The sequence below is a fragment of the Brachycentrus maculatus genome, unplaced genomic scaffold (assembly GCF_059751285.1).
Source record: "Brachycentrus maculatus isolate JH-2025_06_01 unplaced genomic scaffold, ASM5975128v1 h1tg000362l, whole genome shotgun sequence".
Taxonomy (NCBI): domain Eukaryota; kingdom Metazoa; phylum Arthropoda; class Insecta; order Trichoptera; family Brachycentridae; genus Brachycentrus; species Brachycentrus maculatus.
This window is the reverse complement of record NW_028281111.1, coordinates 1323202-1344024: the sequence shown is the minus strand read 5'-3', so window position 1 is coordinate 1344024 and position 20823 is coordinate 1323202. Positions and strand designations below refer to the sequence as shown.

Below are 20823 nucleotides of genomic sequence, written 5' to 3'. Positions count from 1 at the left end.
TTATTAATTTAAAACGTAAATATTTAAAGGTATTTTTTTAAATCCGCATTTGAGGGAGAGATTCAACCAAATGAGGCTCTTCAAAGTTTTGGTTAAACTGGAAGCTTTCGTTAAACAAGTTCGTTCAGAATTGTCGGCTGCGGTTCAGTGGCGCTCAAAAAGCTCCATAAAGTGCCCCACTCACAGACGTCCATCTCGACCCTCCTGACGTTTTCATTAAACTGCACCGAAAAACTTTTTCACTCATCAAAATTAAAGAGGATTTATGACCTCGACTAGAGTATTTTTAAATAGCCGTTTAAACCTGAATAGTTTTGGAATCAGAATAATATTTGACAAATAGAATTCTAAAATCAATCCTATCTTTGAAAATCTTCAATAATGATACTAGTGAGATCGCAGTTCGACTGCATTAACTCACACACACCTACCTTTTTTCTATTCTCTCTTAATATGGTATACAACAAAGTACTTGTAACATATATCGCTCACTCCTTTCAAGGATGTCATAAATCAAAAATCGTCAATTTTCAGTTGTGCATGTTTTCGGAATGCCCAGAAAATGTACTTTATCCCAGCAAAAGCGGAATATTTTAAGCTTAATATTTACCCGCCACAGGGCAAAAAGTGTTGTTTTTGCATTTTGAAGAAAAGGTATTATTTAATTATTTTTTTAAAATATACTAAATATTTTTTAAATGGAGAAAAAACCTTCTGGTTTTACCTTAAAAGATCTGCTGCACAGTAAAAAGTTCAGTAAGTGGCTTGATATTTATTTTTAATACATTGTATTGTATTTTAAAACTTTAAAAAACATTCTCCTGAAAAATCTAGTGTTTTGATTTATGACGTTCTTGAAAGGAGTGAGCGATATGTAGAATTATTTAATTGGCTTTTATTTTTGTCAATATAACTATTTTAATGTCTCTTTCAGTAAATTGGTTTACAGCAACTAATGATACCTCCTCCGCTACTCCGGGTCTTACTTTATGTACAATATAAGCTGTATAATTCATAAAATAAATACATAAAATAAAAAATAAAAAAAATAATCTCAATGAACTTTCATCCTTCTTTTGCCCACTTCATGCTTCACTTTCATACATTAATGTTGAAATCAGGACTTTGTTGTATACTTCTAGTTTAGCTTTCGATAATAGGATTTTATTTGCTGTATCTGGTTTCTGTGCACCATTCAGTCCGTTCCCAGCATTCACTCTTCTTTCTATATGTTTAACATGGATATTTTTTTAAATCCATACCGAACTGCAGGAACTTCCAAAATATCCCATTCCACGGACTTGTAGAACTCCGATAGGTCCACACCGATGTCAACGACTGTAGAACCTTTCACTTCGTCCAAATGTCTTAAATCCACCTAAAAGTAGAAAAAAAAACATTAAAAACTCAATAAATATGCAATATTTGTAGTTTTATTTTACATATTTAAAGCGCCCAACTAAACTCCTGGTTCTAACCCTTATCTGTAGACGTGAAGAATAGAGTTATCAAAAGAAGGATGAAAAGAGACATGTGTACGGCAAAACGATGTAAAATAGATGTTTAAATAGAGATATAAGTGAAGAATGCAAGGTTGTTGCTTACACAAGGGTCACAACCATCATTAATAAGGAGTAACACGGAGAAGAAGCAATGCTGAATGAAATAAGCACTAACAATAAAATTATGAAAGGTGTGTCGAGATGGTTTGGGTATTTGGAACAAATGAGTGAAGAAAAACAGTAAACTAAATTTACTTGTTTAAATTACACACCTTTGTTTATTTCATCTATAATGCCTTTGTCAGCCTTGCATTCTTCCCTTATTTTGCCATTCAAACATAAATCATACATCATTTCGCCATATATTCGTCAGAGAGACCGCCTTTCGACTACATTCATTATTACTCTCGTATGAATTTAATATCTCCCTGAACTAATTAATACAAGAAACGTAGGACAGATAACACTGCATCGAAACGATGCAGTACCCTATGCAAAATTAAGTGCGAATAGGGATAAAAAGAAAAATAGAAATGGGTAAATTGTAATAATATAATTGATATACAATTTATATAAAATACGCCGTAAAGAAAAATTAGGAGAGGAGAATAAAGAGATTTATTTGAATGTAATGAATGCAAATTGGATTTATTTCCAACTAAATCAGATTGTAGGTAACGTAAAGAGTTTACTTTTTGCCGCCTAATTTTCCGTCCCGAATTCGTGTCTAATTTACCATTGGGAGCAGAAGCCATTTCTACAAATTTGTATTTCGGAATTCAATTAAACTTTCGTACATCTGAATCAAGGCATCACAGTTGAGGAAGGGTGTTTTAATCCGTAAAATTGTCAATCAAAAGTTCTTCGCAACTTACGCACAGTCCCCCACCCTTAAAGGTTTTCCCCAGTATGTCAGTAAGGGGATGAGTGTTCTACGCAGGTAGAAGAATTTTGCTTAGGAATTTCGCTTATTTAAATTAGGTAAAGCATATTTATTTTAATTAGCAACTCTCTTCGAAATACGTAAATGCGCCTTAGCATTATTTTCCCGTACGATATTTAAACTTATAGTCATTTATTACATACTGTCGACTGGCAAGTTGATGGAATGACACAAAAAATAAACATGATTTTAATATTAATATTAATATTAAAGTTTTCCTTTTCACCCGTAAATGAAAACGTCTGTAGTTTTCAAAACTGGTCGTGTGTAATGTAAAATAAAACTTATTTAGTGGTATTAAAGAAGTGTTTAATTTTTTAAAAGAAATCTACACGTCGTTTCACTAAGCTAATGCCGAATCAATTAAATAATATCAGTAAAAAATATCATTTTCATGAAATTTTGACTTGTCATTGTTATAATTTTATTTTTAATTGAAGTTTTACTTATCAAAAACTGCATATTCTTAAGATCTATGACGTAATTCGATGCATTCTGCATCATTTTCAAACACCATTTGAAAATGTGTTTGAAAAAGTAGCGGAATGCATCTAAACACGTGTCATAACTGATTTTAAGAAATACTGGTATTTTCTTAGTAAAACATAAACGAAAAATGCGGAATGCATCAAAACACGTGTCACAGTGAATTTTATGAAAAAATGGTATGTACTAAGTAAAACTAAAATTAAAAATGGATACATTTTACCACAAAGTAACTGCCGAATAAATTAATGGAAATATTACGCTTAATTTATACAGGTATATGACAGACAAGTATTTATTTCTGCGCATTTTTGGTTTATCGCTATTAATGTTTACTTCATTTTTACTATGTCCAAATACTTGTTCTTATAAAATTGAAAATCATTCCTTCGGGCGTTGCACTGTTTTTTTTAGAAAAATTATATCGAAAATTCATCACTCTTTTGTGTGCTAAAAAAATTCCACGTAACATAGGCATTATTTAAATTATACGGGTGAATTGAAGAGGTAGTAAAAGTATTTTCAGGATAATTCCTATAAACCCCTAATAAATGAGATTCTTTATAAAAGGATTTTTCAGATTGTCGTAAATAAAACAAACGAGACCTTTTCTTGCGTTGAATTAGCAGATTTCTGCGTTTATTTTTTTTATTTACGTACCTCAGTTGAACCTTTTCAACTAATTTCAAAATAAAACAAAATAAAATCTTTGGTCGAAAAAATGGTAATAAATGTTTTACCTTAGAAGAAGAAATAGAATTACAGGCGGTTATGAAATATTTCCCAAATTTATCGAAAACAAAAACCAAACATAATTCTTATTATTTTACGGTATATCCGTTTATTAACATATCACTCACTCCTTTCAACAACGTTATATTTCCAAAAGCGTAAATTTTCAGTTGTGCATGTTTTCGGAATGCCCAGAAATGTACTATATTCCAGCACAAGCGGCATATTTTAAATTTAATATTAACCTGCTAAAGGACAGAATGTGTTGTTTTTGCATTTTTAAGAAAGCGTATTTTTTATTATTTTTTTAAATATACTAAATATAATTAATCTATAAATAAATTAATAAATATCATTTCTAAAAACTTTTAAAAAAATTAGCAGCTTGATATTTATTATTAAAACATTTCATTACATTTTTAAACTTAAAAATCGATCTCCAAAAACTGAAATTTTTTGATATGACATTGTTGAAAGGAGTGAGCGATATGTGTATATAAAAAAAAGAATCCCACACAGTATGTGAGATAAAAAAAATTTATGATTGATACGACATAATATATAAAATTAAGAGATTTATTGATTCAAAAACAAGATGTTGGCTATATTTAAGGTATATGATGATTTTTATCCAATATCCAGATAATTAAAATGATATAAACCTTAATTGATCATCAGAGAAAAAAGGAGGTATTTTTTATATTAATAAGCTTGTAAACGTACTAATTATTCAAAAAGACTGAAGAAAGTAACTTATTTTATCCAACTTACTTCTCTCACTTGCTTTGATACCATCTTTGTTCTCTTACTTAGTACGATAGTGCAGTAGTCGTTATATTTTTCTTTCATCCACTTGAATTCAGTAGATGCATCTGGAATTTACCGTGCATTTCTTTGCCACTTTTTATAGCGAGGACTTCTCGAGCGCTTTGCATAGCAACGCGGTAATGTATAATAAATACAACGTGGTACAATGCAATTAAATTACCAAGAATAGGAAATCTTTGCACTACATTAGAGAGAAGAAATTTTCAGCATTAATCTCCTCTTTGGAGTTTTCAAGTTGCATCAGGAAGGAAAAGATTAGTTTGATAACATTAGTAGTACTTAAAATGCTTGAAACATTGCCAGAACCTTCCAGTTCCATTAAATTGTACGTGCTAAATTCGAGAATAAAGGACACAAATTCAATTCTAAATTTTTGTTAACTGTTTATTTCCTTTTTCCTTTTAGTTTACCCTTGTTTTAAAAAGGATCAACGGGTTTCGTTAAAGGTTAACGTGTATATAATAAAATACCAATATTTGTTCGCAACTCATTCCAGTGGACTAGGCTGTTCGAATTACAATTGTACGAACATAAATGTTGTAAATTGTACGTTTTAATGTTTTTATTTTCCTTTCTAGACCTCTAAATGCTATTTTATTAAACCCTTTTATGTGAAAAATCTTTTCTTCTTCTTGGTGTAGGCGTTGTGGCCTGTTTAAGGGGGATAATCTCCTTCGATGTCGATTCCCGGCTATCGATCTGCCTTTTTTGTGGATCATCACCGCAATTTGATACCTATTTTTAATGAGCCGCTCAGGCTTACATAAATTGTATGAAATCGAAGTATTTTTGCTATTAGTAAAAACTTAAGAATAAATAATAATATTACCATGTGAAAAGATTTAATACTTGCAATTTTTATTTTTAATATTAATTCGTTATTTTTATGATGTTTTTAAGTGTTATTTTTACCATCACAATTTTACAAGAAGGCGTTTTTCCACAGTGCGCTGTGTAAGGTACCACTTTTGTGTGTTTACTTTTAAAGAGTATTGAATTAAGTAAGACTTTAACAATCTTAATATCTCTGGTGAGATGTCAATTTTTAAGAATTAATTCAAAATTCATTTCAAAATGGGCAGAATAGTGAGCGTTACACGAGTGTATAAAGTGATCGCTTAAGCCAACCAAATTCCAGGTCATAAGCTTTGGGATGATACGACTTTCATCTTATTTTATAAAAAATGAAAACTTGTTTTCTGGTCTTTTTTTTTAAAGAAAAAAGGTCCCGGAACACACTTTATTAAAAGTTTTTTATTTAAAAATATATATATTAATATATCATTTCAATATTCATTACAATACCATATTTTATCATTTTGATGAATTGATTTTGAAAATTAAAAAAAAACATACTATCCATAAAAACCGGTACCGGAACGCCGTTAAATGGAAACAAAATCTTGCATGTTTCATATCAAGTTGAGAAACCATGAAATGTGATTTTTTTACCTGGAATCCATCATAGGTCCACGAGCCAAATTTCATGACGCAAGTTTGCTCGTCGAAAGGGAAGTACTCGACGTCTATCTCGCAGGAGGACTTGTAGATAGCCGGGGGTCGCCAATCCACTCGCCCGGTGTAGTTTAACGTCGCCTTGGTGGCCAGTGTGACCTCGAAGTTACCATCAGCGCTGAGGACAAATTTATGAAATGTTATAAAAGTGGTTACTTTAATTTAAATCTTAAAATTTGTGAAGTCCTATTGGATAATTCATATAGCGCCTTTTTTTGAGAAAAATCACGTTTATAAAAAATCACCTTCACCTAAATTCACACACACATCTAAATATAAAAACAATAGTTAAAATACAGTTATACCCGCAGAGAATACAATCTCATGACAAGGAGGATTCAGAAAGTAAATTTAACGGCTTTTCTGGTCTTCTTTAAAAATAATAATAATAAAAAAAATGTTCTCGTATTTTCAAAACAAGTATTTAGACAAAGTTTTGAATAAAATAACTGGTCAAAGTGTAAGCCGTAAAAAAATGAAAATCAAGTTTTTAGGTGGGTTCCAATATGTAAAATAATCCGGGTTTGGATCTTGCATACGAATAAAAGAGTCTCTGCTAAATAAAAGTTTTCTTTATGCAATCATAGATGGCTGTTTAATCTGACTCAATCAGGTTATGAGGTGAATCACAATTGTTTGACCTTTAAAATTTGAGTAGTGTGGTTGTCAATCATGAGTATAATGGTGAATGTCACACGTGTATATATTACTTAACTGGCCAATAGGTCGTTAGCCATGTAAATACTCAGACATCCATATTACTCTCCGTCTATATTGATATGTCAAAAGCACATATCACTCACTCCTTTCAACAACGTCAAAAGTAAATAAAAAAACGTGATTTTTCAGGAGAAAGTTTAAAAGTATAATACAATGTTTTAAAAATAAATATCAACAGATATTCTGGCGCTGTCCTAGCTGCCGGTCCTGTTTTTACCCCGCTCCGGAAAAAAAATCATTTGTTCTGGACTCTCTGGTTCTTTTAATTTATATTTTACATAAAAATTTTCTGTATAACATTAGCCTCAGTTTGAGTGAAAAAAAAAATTGTTTTTCTTGTAAAAAACTGTGTTTTGTGAAGAATTATCGAAAATATTAACTTTATCTTTGTCAATATTCAACAAATGTGTTAAAAGTGCGTTCGATGGTCAGGCGATTCCCAGACCCGAGCCGGATACACCACGTGTGACCAGTAATTTGACGCTCGACGGACCCAAAGGAAAGTAATCCATCAATATAACTTTTATTACTGTTTTGTCCAAAAATGAACAATGCTTTGACTTTATTTTGTCCATGCCATTTAAGTAAATTGCTTAAAACGTCGGAATATGTGTATGGAGGATAGTAAATCTAGGATTGTTTACACAGTAGAGAACCTTCTACAGTTTCAGAATCACACCGCAATTAATACATTTAATAGAAGTAACATACTTAAACATAATTTAAATTCAAATAATCTTTATCAGGAAAGATACATCCGGAAAAAAAGATACAGAGGATGTCGCGGAGGCAGAAAGCATAAAGATCTACCGGAAATCTTAGATACTGTAGGCATTGAAAGTCAAGGAAATGCGAAGCCAAATAGGCATGTAGGTAAAGCATATCCAGTCTCGATTGGTACATGGAACGCTCGCTCAATTAATAATAAGATCGATGACATCTGTGATATAGTAGCGGACTATAAAATAGATGTTTTGGCTATTACTGAAACGTGGCATGAAGATGGCAACTCTGTCACCATTAAACAGCTCCGTAGCAGAGGTTTTAATATTATTGAGCGGGCGCGCAGGTCCGAAGATTGTAAAAAACGTGACGACCTTTCGTGGACAAATCATGGCGGAATAGTTATACTTACAAACAATAATTTTAAACTAATGAATATAAGATTACCTTTGTTCTCGAGTTTCGAATCCATTTGTTGCAGAATAACAGTAGGAAGTAAAAATTTTACTCTTATAACAATTTATCGGCCCGGCTCTAAGGCACCGACTACTAAATTTTTTTCAGAAATAAAATCCCTGTTAGAATGGGCAGTTACTCGCACAGAATTATTAATTATAACTGGAGATATAAATATTCGTTTCGACCGTGAAACAGATTCAGCGACCAAACGCTTTAATGAACTTCTGAGTGATTTTGATTGTCTTCAAGAAGTAAATACCTCAACTCATAACGCAGGGGGTATATTGGATGTTATAATACGACGCAAATGTGATGAACATATTGCAGTCAATGTAACAGACATCGGACTGTCAGATCACAAACTAGTACATGGCGAAATCAATATCGGCAAACCCACCCCTATCTACAGATCCTTCACATCACGGTCGTGGAGGAAACTAGATATTAATAAATTTAAGACCGATATCTCGAACTCCTTAATTGGTCTGGATACTGATCGTAGTTCCAAGAATGTCGACCAGCTGGCTGATTTGTACAATGGTGTACTTTTCAGCTTGATAGACAAACATGCGCCTTTAACCACGAAAACCGTTCGTAAAAGGAAATCAGATGCATGGTTTGACGAGGAATGTCGACATGGAAAACAAAAACTACGGCGTTTTGAGCGTAAATATAGAAAGACGCTATTAGTTTCAGATCGCTTAAAGTGGCTCGAAGCACAAACCACTAATAGATTTTTGATTCAATCAAAACAATCTGCATATTGGTGTTCGAGAATTAGAGAACATAGGTCGTCTCCGAAACTCCTGTGGCAAAGTCTGCAATCTGTCCGCGGAGATTGTGAACTTAAAATCAACACACAAGCCACTGCTTCCGAATTCGCTATTTTTTTCAAAAATAAAATCGAAAATATTCGGAAAGCAACATCATTGGTTAAAAATCCAACAATTTCCTGTAATGCCTTGCAGTATCTGAAAATTTTCGAGTCCACAAATATAAGTGAGGTAACAAAACTTATTAATGCTTTGCCCAATAAACAGTGTTTACTGGACCCACTACCGACATGGCTTTTGAAAGAATGTGTTAACGAGATTGCTCCATTTATAAGAGATCTTATAAACATGTCTCTGGAGAAAAGCATTGTTCCAAGGGCCATGAAAAAGGCAAACGTTACACCACTAATAAAAAATTCTCAGATGGACTCCGAGGACCTTTCAAGCTACCGCCCAATTTCCAACCTTCCTGTCATATCAAAAATAATAGAGAAAATTGTTGCCCATAGACTGACAACGTATGTTGAAAATAGCAAGTTGTTTTCAGAGAGGCAATCGGCATACAGGCGATACCACTCTACAGAGACAGGCGTAGTGAGAGTACTGTCTGATATAATAACTGCTGTGGATGCTGGTGACCTTGTTTTGGTTTCCTTTTTGGATATGAGTGCTGCTTTCGACACGGTTGATCACAATATTCTGCTGGAACGCTTGAGGAAGACATACGGCATCTGTGATAAAGCATTTGCATGGTTTTGCTCATACCTTCGAGAACGTGAATATTCAGTCATTTTTCAAAAAGTTAAATCCCCTTATCATTCCGTCTCTACTGGTGTACCCCAGGGATCATTCCTAGGTCCTCTTCTATACCTTCTATATACGAAAGACATAGAAAATATTATAAAGTCACACGGATTGTGGTCTCACTGCTATGCGGATGACACTCAAATTTATTTTTATTGTAGGCCGGAGGAAAAATATAAACTTGTTGACTCTATTAATAAGTGCATTGAGAGAATAGGAGAATGGATGGCTGAAAACAGACTGACGTTAAACCCGTCCAAAACGGAACATCTCTGGATAGCCACACCTAAACGACAGAATTTGATTGATAACACGACACCACTCAATCCAAAGAGTACCACTACACCGGCCGTCAAACTGCTCGGCGTGTTCTTAGATTCTGATCTCTCCCTTGAGACTCAAATTAGCAAGACAACAAGTACATGTTTTTATCAGCTAAGGCAAATTAAAAGCATTCGCAAGAATCTGCCAGTTGATGCTGCCCGTCAATTAATAAATGCGTTTGTAATATCGAGAGTAGATTATTGTAACGGTATATACACGGGTCTACCAAACAATAAAATGACTCGACTGCAATCAGTGTTAAACGCAGCAGCGAGACTAATTTTTGGAATTTCTAAATTCAGTCACATCACCCCACTACTTCACAAACTCCACTGGTTACGCTTTCCAGAAAGGGTTGAGTATAAACTCTGCCTACTCATGTATAAATCAATACACAATATGGCTCCAGAGTATCTTAAGGAGCTGTGTATTCCAGATGAATTGGTTGATAGACGTCTCACGCTTCGATCGGCTACAACATCTGCAATGGGCAAAGTTATCTTACCAGCTCGCAAGCAACGCACTAAATTTGGCGAGCGTGCCTTTGCTGTTGCAGGACCGACGGCGTGGAATGCTCTTCCACCAATGGTTAGAAATAGTGAGAGTGAGATGATCTTTAGAAAAAGACTAAAAACACATTTGTTTTCTAAATCATTTCCACCATAATATTTTCCCCAATTCATTCACCGTGAAGCGCCCTTGAGGTATTTTTTTACGAAAATGGCGCTATATAAGTTATCCAATTTTATTATTATTTTATTATCAAGCCACTTATTGAACTTTTTACTGTGCAACAGATCTTTTTAGGTAAAACCTGAAGGTTTTTTTCTCCATTTGAAAAATATTTAATATATTTAAAAATAATTAAACAATACCTTTTCTTCAGAATGCAAAAACACCACTTTCTGCCATGTAGCGGGTAAATATTAAGTTAAAATATGCCACTTTTGCTGAGATATAGTACATTTTCTGGGCATTCTAAAAACATGCACATCTGAAAACAGACGATTCTTGATTTATGACGTTCTTGAAAGGAGTGAGCGATATATTATTTATTATGATAAACGTCGATTTTTGAAACAGAACTGGACTAAATTTAGGAACTATTGTACTGTGTTTAAGAAAAACACTTAAACGAAGATGTAGATACACGGTTGAATAAAAATGCGGATGAAATGGTAAAAGTCGGAAGAAAAAATAAGTCAATTTCTTTTTATGAACAATTCAGGAGCTCAGCTTGGAAGGTATGTTCAGAATTCTTTGCGAGAAATAGATCTCCCAGAAAGTAATTAATCACTTTTTCCTCTGTCGCAGGAAGGAAAAACATAATATCCAACCAACCACCCACCCACCCCTTGAACCACCCAACCATAATTTCTCCTGTTTTTGACTTTACTACACACATTTCGTATTCAGATTCATTATGTATGGAAATGAACGAGAGTATTTTGAATTCAGCTGAAAACTGAAAAGTTTTCATGAAAACATATTCTAATATTTCTTCTTCGTATTTAATGGTTCTTAGGGTACCAAATGTTGTCTTTATGCAGATTTATCTACCCAGATAAATAAAAAATTGTTATCCTTGCATTGCATCGATACTTATGTCATATATACATTTACACAATTTAAAACGTAGTTCGTGTTGATTGAAATTTGTTTTAATTTTTTTATTTAAAATGTATTTCAACGTAGACGAATTTTCTATAACATGAGCAAAATTATAAAATCTACGCATCTATAGCACTTGATTTTGGAAGCTCTATAGATTTCTTATTACAGGATTCGTTTCAGATAGGTGAACAATCAACGCCATCTGTGAAATTACGTGTGATGTAAAAATAGTAGGAAAATTATTGATGATTAGCTAGGATTCCAACCAAATTTTACCACATGTGAGCTACACATAAAAACACATTAAAATTTTTTTGAACTTAGATCCAGACCGCCTCCACCTCATGTCCGCTTTTGTAGCCAAGAAGTTTGTGCAATTGGCTATCGTGTTGGAGGTTCCAGCTTTAATTCCCAAGGGGGGATTATTTTTCTGTAATATTTATTTGATACCATAGACTAGCTCCTGAAGCGCAGGACTGATGAACTTTCATTTACTTATTTAAAGATCGAAATAAAGCTGCTTTTATATGATCTAGTATCTTTTGCACCATAATGTGCAGATAAGGGTTAGAAGAATAATTTCAAACTAACATTATTATTAACAACAATTTGGGTATATCTAAAGCGCTGTACACGAAAAATAGTTTCGAATTTCAAACACAGTCTCCCTTAAGGGATGAATATCTGGAAGTGACTTCACCGAGTGCTTTTGTAGCCAAGGGCTCTTCAGTTTATAATAGAACTTACCCCTCTTTCCTACGTTTTCTGTATTCTTTGTAAAACCATCTGTTACATGTACATTTCTTACTTTGAAAAGAGTTTTATATTTAATAAGTGAATTTATAACTTATTTTTATAAAATGAAATCGTTGAAAATTTAGCTTAAATATTTACAAACGTTTTATCCACTGTGCTTATTAGGTGGTTTGTAAGGAAAAGAAACTGGTTGACATAGAACTCGAAAGGTGTACGTAGGAATCTCTTCAAGCTTTATAATAAAGATGAAATGTACGGCATGAATAACGAAGGTGAAACATATCTCCAAAATATACAACATAATATTAAAAAATATTATATTTTTATGTGTTTATACATAAGTATATGATACAAGTTTTAATTTCACATGCATATGTTATCCTGATCTTAAAAAATGTAATACACACATATACTAGTCCATATAATTAAATTTACGCCTAACAATTTTGTCCGCCTCCGTAGTGTAATGGTCAGCACGCTCGGCTACCGTTCTGGAGGAACCGGGTTCGATTCCCAGGGGGGGGTAAAATAAATATGAGTGATTTTTTCACTGTAGTATTTATTCAATATTACCCTGGACTGGTACCTGAAGCGGAGGGCTGATCACCTTTCTTTCATGTGTAAAGATCAAGATAACACTGCGTTTATATGACGCAGTGCCCTATGCACCATTGGGGTGCGGACAAGGGTTTTATTATTATTATTATTATAATTAAATGTAGTTAATACCTTTATATTTTGTTTTTTAAGAGCATTTAAGAGCGTTTACTTTGTGGTATAAAACACTATCCTTATCATTCATCGTCCACTTCAACACTGTTTCATATCAACCGGTTTCGGAACAACAATTCCATCATCAGGTCAAATGTAGACTACATAAGTCTATATTTGACCTGATGATGGTTGTGCCGAAACCGGTAGTCATGAAGCAGTGTTAAGTAAGTGGTATTACACAAAGTGAACAATGAATGATAAGAAAAGTGTTACAATGCCTTTGCACTAACGTTTTTTTTGTTCATGTTTCGGAAAACATAATGCATTATCGTGATTTGGTTATTCATTTTTTTCTTATCTTATATTTTAGTTCAACTCCTTATTTCAATTCAATTGTGTTCAATTCCATTTGATTCATGTTCAATTTCTAGGTAGGTCAAAATAAATGTGTTTTTTTCACTTTAATATTAATCATTATTTTAATTTTCAATTCCTGATAACTTTTGAGCTAATTAAAAAGTGGTTTCCGTTCATCAAATGTAAGTTCTTGTAATTTCCATATGGCAAAATACTGTTAAAAACAAGTTTTGAAAAACCTTATGTATGTTGCACGAAGTAATAACATTTATGTATAAAAATCACGTTAGACAAGCTACTCGACATGCTAATAACTGTACCGTAAAGCATAGAACACAGTAGCGTGTTGTAAGGGGGTGAGACTTGGCTTCAAGGAATAATAATCACTATGCATAATTAATACAGGAGTCAAGTTTTCCTGCAGGGGCGTTCACCCTTCAACCCTGCTGGCTAATAACGCCAACCTCTAAGGACTAACACATTACAACACGGATACAGAATAGGTACATATTTTAATGCGTTGATCCTCTTTTACGTTGTTTGCTAATAGATAAAAATATTAAATTTATGATGATTTAACTGGAACAGAGTGAGGAGAGGAACAGAAAAACCTATCAGCGGAAGATGTACTGGCAGTACACAACGGAGTCCTGGTTCCAATCCTTACATATGAAAGCGAAGCTCGGAGTTGAATTAAGAAGAATGAAAGCAGACTGAATGGAGTCGAAATACTATCCCTCAGACGAATGTGCAGCAAAAAGATGTGTGATAGATGTTCGAATGGTCAAATAAGGAAGGAATGTAAGGCTGAGATAAGCATTATCGATGAAATTAAGAAAGGTGTTTTGAGATAGTTTGGACATGTGGAACGTATGAGTGAGGAAAGAACGGTTTAACAAATTTATGAGGCAAATATAGTTGGAAAAAGAAACAGAAAAAGGCCGAGGAAAACTTGGAACAAACAGGTATGTTATAACTACAAAGCATGGATAATATTCACTTAAAATATTACTTTCAACAAAAAAAATCAATAATTTTATCGGTATCTTCATGATAAGTCAGTAGAAATAAAGATCCAGAAATTAAATTTAAGTAAACACTCTCCTTAACATTCATTGTTCGCTTTGTACAATACCACTTTTACTTCATGACTACCGTCGGAAAAATATCAGAATTATTATTCTGAAATCGGTTGTCATGAACTAGTGTTTTTAAGTAGTATTGCACAAAGTTAAAGGTGAATAACAAGGAGAGTGTTATATTACCATACCACAAAGTTAACAATGCTTTTAATACAAAATATAAATTTAAGTTGTCTACACTCCGTAGTTAAAACGTTAACTTCGCATGGAATCCTAGCGTTGATTAGTTAGTTAGTACTATTTGTACCTAGATATACAAAGGTGCCTAACGCGGATGCATTATGAACTCGTGAGTTCATTAAAATTCTGTTTGTACTCTTCAGTCGGTTATAATTGAATTTGGCACTGTGACAGAAGTATTCATATACATTAGCATTGTCGTTATTTAAAAAAATACGGAAAATATATGTACAAATTGTGTACAGTATTCGTTTTTGTATTCATTTTAAATTTAACACAGATTTTTTGAGTCTACTAAGTTGTATTTTATCAACAAAACACATAAAAAAATTATATTGTGACAATTGTTTCGCCTTGTTAGGGCATTATCAAACGAATGTGAAGATCAAATGGACTACGGTCCTTATGTAGCTATACAATTAAAAGTGACAGTTTTAACATGTGCAGCAATAATTTATGTGAGACAACAGTAGCTAATGGGGGATGTAGGTACGTACCCTTATATTTATTTTCTGGGAAAGGAAGAATTTACTGACATGGCAATTTTAAATTAATTTTTTATGTATTTTTGTTAATAAAATACAACTTAGTTAACTCAAAAAATCTGTGTTTGATTTAAAATTTATATATAAATTGAAATGGAGTTCTACATATTAAACGCCAAATCAATAAATAAATAATATTCGTTTACTTAATGGTTAATAAATCCTTCTGGAAAGATTTTTCAAATTTCGTGAAGTGACGTTGCTGTTTGATTTTGACGCCATTGCTTTCGGTAATCCTGCTTTGAAAAAGGAATCAAGTTTTGTTTGCAATTTTGTTTGAAGTTTGTTGTTTTTTTTAAATAATCAACTCTCTAAAATTACGAAAATGCGTATAATAAAATTAAACTTCGCTATCTGACGAAAAGTCAATAAATATTATCAGATCGTCGAGATGTGATCTTACCACTGATTAATTCATTTTTTACAGTTGTTGCTCCTGCTAGGTAGGTACAGTCTACGACCAGAACGGAATCATGTTTCAGATTGTAGTGCTAGACATATGACATAATTATCACGGCCGCTAAAAAAAAAATACATGCGGTGACACTTAATTGTTACCATTTTTTTATTTTTTTTTGCAGACTCACCAAGCCACCTTGTGTGTCTTGTCGGTGGAGTTTTTTTTGATAAATTTTTTTACTGTTTTTTTACGATTTTAACCTAATATACACACAAAAAAGAGAGAAAAATTATGAATATAAACATTTTACAATTTTCATAAAATTAACTCTTGATCATTTACCCATTCCTTTATTTTGCCTTTATTCCATATTTTATTTTGATCTCTAACATCCGTCGGCAACAAATTAAAAATGTTCGGAAGGATATATTGCAAAGTTCGTCTCCCATATTTATTGTTAATTCTTGGGACTATCAAACCTTCGTTGCGTGTAAATCGTGTATCATGGTTGTGTACTAAAAGATATTTAAAATATTAAAATTACGCTCTTTTTTGTTCATTGATTGGATTTTACGGCCGTTACATCCTAAGGCCGTTAAATAGATGTCCGCTACATCGAGGTTTTATTATACAAATAATCCTAGGCAGAACAAGTAATCCTAGATATAAGTCCATCAAATGTCCATATTTTAATGTCTGTCAGGAAGTCTAGATGCTTCTGCATCCATTCTAGGAATGCGGTAGGACAGTTTTAAAATAAGTTCGTTAAATATGAGTCCATTATATCGAGGTTTTACTGTAATTATCCTTGATTAGAACCGTTTCAAACAGAGCCTGGACCCCCGTCCTGATCCCCGTCCAATCTCGTTTATTCCGAGGCCAAGAAATCGGCCTATAAAATAGACGTTGCAATATTTTGCCATGTTGCTTATAAGCAACAATATATTGTATACATGATGCACAATTAATTGGGAATTATTGACTGATGCGTGCGTGCACTTTAGTTAATTAAATTTCAACGTTGCATGTGCAATGTGCTCGATAGCTTTTACTGTCACTTGCCTGTGATGATCGACAAAGCCTGCACGCATTCGAGTAACTCAATATCTGTTACTAGTATGCCTCTAATGGAGATGATTCAATTTAAAAGCGCAGAGTGCATTTCATTTTCATTTGCCTTCAATATTTTAATCTCTTTATTAAAAAAATGGAAATATTTTTAATTTGAAATGTTGATTAACTATTTTGCTCGTTAATAAAACATGTGAAGAATGGTCATATTTGACTAATTATATTGCTTCATATTTCATTTTACATATTCACATATTCATATTGATAGTATAAAATAACAACATCTATGTGAATAAAAATATAAATATTGATATCTCAATTAAGACAAATAAGTAAATAAAAGTCAATCACAGGGCTTACGACCCGTTGTAGAGTGGATTTAGTGACGATTTTTTATTATATTAAGTTATGTTATGACAATTCTTGATGGACTGCATTTTACATAATAATTTTTTTTTAGTTTTTTGTTATTTTAATTTAGTTGACCAGTGACCGGTTTTTGTTATAATCGACATCATCTGACTGGTAGGAGGCTAGACAAAATTATAAACATAACAAGGCAGGGGTTCAAATTCATTATTTCCGTATAATTTTCCTGACAAAAAAAAAGAAAACAATTAAGTGTTTTATAATAAAAATGACGTTTAAAATATGGTAAGGGTTAAAAATAGTTTTGCCATTCTACTCACGTGTATAAAGTGATCACTCAAACTAGCCTATGATAGGTCATAGGCCCTGTAAATACACAAACTTCTTTATTCATCTGTACCTTTCTTTCTTCCTATGCTGAGATTTCAAAATATAAAAATAACTCCAAAAATGTGTCCAGATTCAGAATCCAGATTTGTGAACAAGGATTTAGACACACTCAGAATGTGATGAATAGAGATTTTTACTGGAGTACCATACTGTGAATATTCAATTTACGAAATGCTAAAATAGTTATTGACATTTTCAAAACGCATGCGAAAAAAATATTTTAATTTTATTTACTTCACAAGACTCTACCATCTAAGATGACTCCATTTAGTATTGCAAGCAAAAGTCTTTGCTTCCCGTTCACTTGAATTTTGGCGGTAATAACGCCACCATCTTGGTCATTTATATAGAAATTTAATTACTCAAGTTTTCTCATAATGAAAACTTGAAACCGCACAGAAGGCGTGCATTTCGTGGAGTTCCCAATACTGACTTTGCCACTCTCAGAAAACTATGTTTCAAACGAAGTCGTGGGAGTTAAAATACCAAGAATTAGTATAAGTATTCTTCTTCCTCTTCTTCTTATTTTTCTTTTTCTTTTTCTTCTTATTATGTAGTAATCATGGCAATTTTTACTTTGCCTACAGCCGTGCTATAGCAACTTAGTGCTATAGCAACTTAGTGCCATAGTGAAACCTGTCTTATAAGTTTTTATGTCACGATATACGGATTTTTGCGTTAACCCATTTTAATATAATTTTCAAACCCTTATCTGCACCCAATGGTGCATAGGGCACTGTGTCATATAAAGGAAAGGTGGTGGCCCTCCGTTTCAAGTACCAGTCCAGGGTAATCTTGAATAATTATAAGAGTAAAAAAAATAACAATTATATATATATACATTTAAACCTTCCCTGAGAATTGAACCCAGGACCTCCATTACGGTAGCCAGGCGTGCTGACCATTACACTATGGAGGCGGACCTTGCTATTCAAGTATTATAATGTATTAAGAGCAAAATCATGTATAAAAAATTTTCAATTCGTAAAATAGGGAAAAAAATCCTTATACTTATGAATATGATTTATTTTCCGCAATTAATGAAGCAAAGAGCACTACATCGTATATGATATAAGCAATGTTTTTTTATGGTTAATTACGTGAAGAAAAGATGATCAGCCTTACGCTTAAGGTAAAAGTCCAGGGTAAAATTTAACAAATTTTACCTTGAAAAATCATGTACATCTATTTGTTAACCCGCCAAAAAAGTTCAATCTTGGAGTTCCAGCATGGTAGACAGACGCGCTTACCACTTCACTACTGAATGGGACTTTCAAAAACATAATGTGTTCGTACGAGTATATGAATATTAATCCTTATGTCCGCCTCCGTAGTGTAATGGTCAGCACGCTCGGTTACCGTTCTGGAGGTCCCGGGTTCGATTCCCAAGGGGGGTAAAATAAATATAAGTGATTTTTCACTGTCGTATTTATTCAATATTACCCTGGACTGGTACCTGAGGCGGAGGGCTGATCACCTTGCCTTCATGTGTAAACGATCAAGATAACACTGCGTTCATATGACGCAGTGCCCTATGCACCATTGGGGTGCGGTTAAGGGTTTTATTATTATTACATATGCATTAAAGAATTACTCTAACATAACGAAAGCACCTCCTCACACACCCAAATCACAATCAACACACTTTATGGAAACGTACATAGAACTCCAAAACACAGAAAAACATCAAACAAAACCAAACACATACATATTTGGTCAAAAGAACTTGGATTACTATGCCATACAATATAGTTGAACAACCTGCTTCCGTTACCCACAAAGTCATTAAATAACTAAACTAACTATAAAAGACCTATTCATAAATAGACAATGCAGATGGATAAGTCTAAAATAGAACATCATTCGGCCATGTCCTATTTGATTAGAAGTCACAAAAGATTTTCAAAATTGTCATAAACGGTAATTGTATTCCGAAACTAATAGTCATTAAAAAACTCAAGTGGTATAAAAAAGTGTTTCCTTAATCATTTTAACAAGTCTTACCACAAAGTAAATGCCGAAACAATATATAAAATGTCATAAACGGTGTTTGAAAATGATGCGGTATGCATCTAAACACGTGTCACAACAGATTCTATGAAATACTCTTATTTTATCAAGTAAAATTCAAATTAAAAATGGATTGATATTACCACAAAGTGACTGTCGAATGAATAACATTTTATTTTCACATTTTTTGACATCTCATCAAAGATGAAGAAGAATATGGAAGTGTGGGCATTTACTGGGATGACGACCGTCATAGGCTGGTTTAAGTGACCACTTTACACGCGTGTAACATTCACCAATTCTACCCATTATTGACAACCACACTACTCGAATTCTCGGAAGTTCTATATATGTGAACCAATTTAGAAACCTTGTTCTCCAATCACTAGAATTTCACTAGACACATCTATTGGTGAGATGTGAAGAAGTTTTTTATTAACATATGCCAGACTTCCATATTCTTCTTCATCTTTGATGAGATGTCAAACTCCTATAATTGGAGATAATCCAGATTTGTGAACAAGTATTTGGACACATTTGAAATTTTATTTTTACATAGTTTTACTTTTCTTTTAGTTCAACTCTCTATTTGCTTTCATTTTATAATTATTATTTCATATTATTTCAGTCTTACCACTTTTATATTATCATTAAAAATATATAAAGCTGTATTATAAAAAGAATAAACATACCCTGCCTACCTCAGAACAGGTATCTCCAAATACCTAGTGAGGATAGACAGTGTCCAATAAAAAAAATAATATATAAAAATAAAAAAAAGTTAAATAACTCTGAGGGCAGATTATTGTAAATTGTAATTTGTTTTTATGAGTATGATGTAAAATAAATTAATATTTTATTCAGTGTTTTTCTTGCACAATTTTTTTAAAGTTTGATAACGGGTTAACGGATATCCGTTTCCTGCTAGCAATTTTCATGAGTGTGAAATGAACTGCTTCGAGCAGAAATCTGCATAGTAAATCTTCAGATTGGTATCATTTATTGCATCGGCCCAATTTCCCACTGCTGTATTCTAGCTGATGAAAACCCGAACTAGCTTCAGATTTAAGGGATTTTGGACGTGGATTTCTTTGTGAAATAATATTTTTTATGGTAGATAAAACTGCGCATTTATTTACATTAGTACAACCATAAAAAGTAATAAATCAACCATAAAAAATATAATTGTTTTTGGATATACTTTTCTCTACCGATGTTTTAAAAAACGGTTATAACACGCTGATTAAACACAATCATAACTGAATTAAATTTCGTTATGATCTCTTAATTAATTTCAATTATATAATCATATATATATAAATCCCTTACCGTGCCCCAATGGTGCATAGGGCACTGCTTCATATAAACGCAGTGTTATCTCGGTCGTTTACACATGAAGGAAAGGTGATCAGCCCTCCACTTCAGGTACCAGTCCAGTGTAATATTGAATAAATATTAGAGTGAAA

General features: G+C 32.8%; 1 protein-coding gene across 1 annotated transcript in view; it reads right to left on the bottom strand.

Annotated features, from left to right (window-relative positions):
- Positions 1-20823, bottom strand: part of LOC148303568 (acetylcholine receptor subunit alpha-like) — a 207421-nt gene that overhangs the window by 32274 nt on the left and 154324 nt on the right. The window contains exons 6-7 of the mRNA XM_088269754.1: positions 5944-6124; positions 1263-1378 (exon numbers count right to left, since the gene is read on the bottom strand). Coding sequence (XP_088125880.1) covers positions 1263-1378; positions 5944-6124 — 297 coding nt within the window. The remainder of the gene's footprint in view (positions 1-1262; positions 1379-5943; positions 6125-20823) is intronic.